At 40.6% G+C, this 4,328-nt stretch overlaps 1 protein-coding gene across 1 annotated transcript in view; it reads right to left on the reverse strand.

The window, feature by feature from the left end:
• Window positions 1-4,045, reverse strand: part of LOC103361019 (serine/threonine-protein phosphatase 2A 65 kDa regulatory subunit A beta isoform) — a 14,859-nt gene extending 10,814 nt beyond the window's left edge. Inside the window, exons 1-6 of the mRNA XM_008286997.1 lie at window positions 3,931-4,045; window positions 3,149-3,239; window positions 2,891-2,991; window positions 2,100-2,332; window positions 1,795-1,942; window positions 1,528-1,683 (exon numbers count right to left, since the gene is read on the reverse strand). Of these exons, the coding sequence (XP_008285219.1) occupies window positions 1,528-1,683; window positions 1,795-1,942; window positions 2,100-2,332; window positions 2,891-2,991; window positions 3,149-3,239; window positions 3,931-4,008 (807 nt within the window). The 5' untranslated portion in view covers window positions 4,009-4,045. The remainder of the gene's footprint in view (window positions 1-1,527; window positions 1,684-1,794; window positions 1,943-2,099; window positions 2,333-2,890; window positions 2,992-3,148; window positions 3,240-3,930) is intronic.
• Between the last annotated feature and the right edge of the window lie 283 nt (window positions 4,046-4,328).

Raw genomic sequence — 4,328 nt, forward strand, 5'->3', positions numbered from 1 at the left:
AAAAAAACAAAAACAACAAAAGGATGCTATTAACCCAGTTTTTGGTTGTAACAACAACGATCATGAAAGTTTGTTGCATATCAAACTTGGGCCCATTAAAATCTAGTTTTGATGTGTGTAGCATCAATTTGAGGCATGTCAGATTGTGTGGTAGATGTGTTGTGATTTGCAGTGCTACAATGTAAATTTAAAAAAGCACGAGAACACAGCATACCATCCATATGTTCCATTGAAAGAGGCAGGACTTTTTACTATTACAGCTCCACAAGGATTTTATCTTTTTTGGATTTGTTTTGCTTTCTTCACCTAAATTTTATTCAAATGCTTCACTAAGAGTTGCAGTGGCCAGTGTTTTCTCTGTCATATTCCAGGAAAAAGAAAAGGTGTGAAGGGAAACTTAAAGTGTCTTTGACTCCAATTTAAAATATGTTATTTTGTCATATCAAGGTCCTGCAGTGGTTGGTCTTTGTAGTCTGACTGCAAGTGAAATAGAAATACCTATGCCAATTCAAAACCTGGAAATACAAAAACTGCTTAGTGCTAAGATAAAAAAAATGTTTAACATCCTCACACAATCCTTATAAAAGAGAATATTTTAAACATTGTCTTTGTACCTGACATTTACAGACTAAGCTGTTTACTTCTTAAAACAACTGTTTCTGAATAGTAATAAAATGCCAACGTATCATTGTACACACCATTTTCCGTTTGTCTGCATTGCAAATATTCTGTGCTTGACTGTCAGATACAGATTAAGAATGAACACAAAACATTAAGATATGAACCTACCAACAAATGATGTCTATCAGACTGCACTGCCTAAGACTTGTCACAGCGTAGGAAAATACCACCAACCAAAGTCAACGACATGAGATTAAATTTTAAAGGTTGAAAACCAAATTCTATAGGAGATTTTTGGAATGTGGAGGGTAAGACTCACTGAATTTTATGTTGCCGGTATGGAGGTACAAATATTTTACGACATCAACTTAGCTGAGATGCATTTACATCAAGTCCCCATCTATCAACGTATTTTTTATGGATTTAGTAAACAGTGTGCAAACCAAACACTTCACAAGCACAGTTTGTGTGATGTTCCTGTTCGTCAAGACAAAGCTCATATGTGAAAGACTGTTTTAAAGAGGCTGTTGTATGATGTGCACTAGTGAATTCATGCTTGACTGATTCCAAAACATTAAGTTACAATACATACAATTTTCATCACACAGAATTAAAAAATCTATTTGTTTCATACACTCCCACTTGTGCATCTGTCTTTCTTACTGTATGACTTCCTTTATGAGATACACCGCAATAAAAAAATGTTTTACATGTGTAATGGGATGAAATGCCCACAAATGTGTAACTACTTGTACTCAATACTGTCCTCATCCTGAACAGTAAAATGTGTTCACACTTTCAAACATAATTTCCTCCCTGACTTGGACCATGCGTGTGTTCCACGAATTTGGACTGCAGGCAATAAGAAGATGTCGAAATTGTTGGGAATAATTGGCTTCTTCTTACCTCAGAGAACTTGTCAGCCACCATGTAACGGACCCTCCAGGACTTATCTTCTGCAGCCTGGCGCAGAGTTGGCATCACCAGAGTCTCCAGGTCCTCCTGAGGCAGCAGCGTGGCAATGCTGACACAAGCCTCCACTGCAAGCAGCCGCACTGAGTCCTAAAGGAGGAAAGTGATGGGATCAGCTTGGCCATCCCTCCATTTGACAGCCGAATAAACTTAGACTAAGAATGCAGTAAGGTTGAGAAGAGGGAAGCCAAGGGCTCATACCTGCTCATCAGAGGCCAGAGCAGTGAAGAGGGAAATTATGTCACTTTTTACATAATCCAGCTCCAGGACTTTGGCAAATTCTCCCAGTTTAGATGCTGCAGCACGACGTACCATAGGAGTGTCATCTGAACACAAAGTGCGAAAATGCCTGGAGATAACCACAAACATCAAAACAAGATTAAATATCAAAACCAAATCTGATTAGAGGTCTAAAACAATCACCTAAAGGCTATATTAAATGACATGTCTAATGTTATATACATGTGGAATACAGATTTGGAGCACTCTGCTAAGAAGTCACTTACTGGCGAATCTCAGCCTTGACAGTGCTGGAGACACGAGGATAACACACACTAAAGAGGCCGCAGGCAGATGTGCGAGAGGTGAACCAGTCACCACTGGCCAGCCGCTTCACCAAAGGCTCAAAATGGACCTCCAGGTCAACTGGAGAGTGCTCCTGAGAGATCTTCCGCAGGGATTCAACAGCTTTGTCTCTGACTACCGTCTCCTCCACTGTAGCGAGGCTCTCCAGAGGAGGCTGCATATCAAGACAAAATGTAGTTGGTCAGGCTTCAGCCTCTGTGCCATCAATTTATCAAAACACTTGCAAACCATACCCCTGCATTAAATAAAATACTTGGTAGGACTGAACAACTGCAATATGCCCAAGCATAATGTCCAAATTCTAAGAGATGCAATTTTAACCTAAACGTAGTATATTTTACAAAATATGGTTACGAATAGGGAATTGTGGTGCTCCAGCTTGTAAATAATACTCTCCAAATATACGGAAACACACTTGTTCGGTACAAACCACGGCAAAAATAAAATCATTTTGTCAGTAGAAAAGAACAAAAATATGACTATTCCCAATAATATCATGTCTCATAGCCCATTATCAGACAGAATCATGCTATGTTTTTTCTTTTGCATATTGTTCAGCCCTAACAGTACAGCAGTGTATCATATTGATAACATTGGAGTCTGGTAATGGATCGTACAGAGTTCTGTTCTACATAAATTGCTGGGATATGCATCCCTTGATAGGCATATATTTACATTGTCTCTGCACCCAATTAGATGGCACTAAACTTACCAAGAGACAGTGGACATACTCGGGCCCTCCCACCAACATAGTGAAATTGCCAAGCTGCTCAGCCAGTGCCAAAAGCACCTCATCTTCATCATAGATGGTGTCTAAGGGATAAGACAGAAAACTTGTTAAAAACACGTGAGTATGTGATCAGTTCTGAGCATGCAACACCTTTACTGGTAGCAATTGCAACAGCTTGTGTCGCTTTAAATACGACATTCAGCACTTCTGCATTTAACGAGGAAGATCAGTAACTATTACCTGTAAGGAAAGGAAGGAGTTCAGTGCGAGTCCTCTCGACACCGAGGGCCAGAGCAATAGTGGACAGCTTCTTGATGCTGTTCAGACGTAACTGTACACATAATAGATGCAAGTTAGTAATGTGTTGATAAACCACATCATAAAAAACTCATCATGAACAAGCCTCGTCATCTAACCCTGCTAGAAATGAGGGGATACGCATTTACGATCTTGCCTAACGCTGCCTTACGTGTATTCGCCACAGGTAGCTAGCTGAAGATAGTCAACGTTTCAAATGACAATTATTTAGAATAGCTAAATCGATATTTTAGCTTCACACCAAGTGCGAAAGACCAAACAGGTGAACTTTAGCCATTGGAGCCTTGAGGGGCCTGCTGTTGTGATTTCTAACTTCAGCGTTCGTCATCTGACTAGCGTCCTGCTAGGTGCTAGCGAAGCGTTAAAGCTAGCGGCTAATTCAATGACCTGGTTGGCTTATAGTAACAATAACAGTGCATGATCTTTGAATTCGTTATATATAAGCACTGCCCGACTGAGAACGCCATTAACCGTTACTCTAGATGAACAATAATCATCTCAAATCTTGACAACAAGCCAGATTGGCAACGTAGGGTGCGCCCGGCAGAAAATTCCTGATAGGCCTTGACCGGGATCGTTAGCTAGCATATTTGCTGTTCAGCTAGCTGGCAATCACACGGCTAAATGGGATAAATACGGCAAAAATACTTTCATTACGCGGGACAATATAACTGGTAGGTAATATTGAAACTGGTGTTACTAACCTGAACGTCCTCATTTCGCAGTTCATCAATGAGAACGGCGATAGGGTAGAGAGAATCGTCTCCATCAGCTCCTGCCATTTTGGATACTGTTGCAGTTACCGAATGGCGCTGCTGTGCGGCACTACGGGGTTTCTGCGGGAGCGAAGCGGCTGCAGGGCCCTCCCTCCCCCACTGCTGCTGCCTTCAAGACACCACCGAGAAAACCGCCCAACAACAAGCAGCGTTTAATAGGCGCCGTTTAAACCACCCAAAACAAAGCTGAACACTTTATGACAAACTACATTTCTTTTAAAAGACAACGAAGTTTACAAACGTAAAGATAAGTCCTGAAAATAAAATTGTTTTTATATTTGTATTTGTTGTAGTAGAACCAGTAAAGGTAGATAGGGAAATTCAAC

The sequence above is a fragment of the Stegastes partitus genome, unplaced genomic scaffold (genome assembly GCF_000690725.1).
Source record: "Stegastes partitus isolate 25-593 unplaced genomic scaffold, Stegastes_partitus-1.0.2 Scaffold482, whole genome shotgun sequence".
In the NCBI taxonomy this organism is placed as follows: Eukaryota; Metazoa; Chordata; class Actinopteri; family Pomacentridae; genus Stegastes; species Stegastes partitus.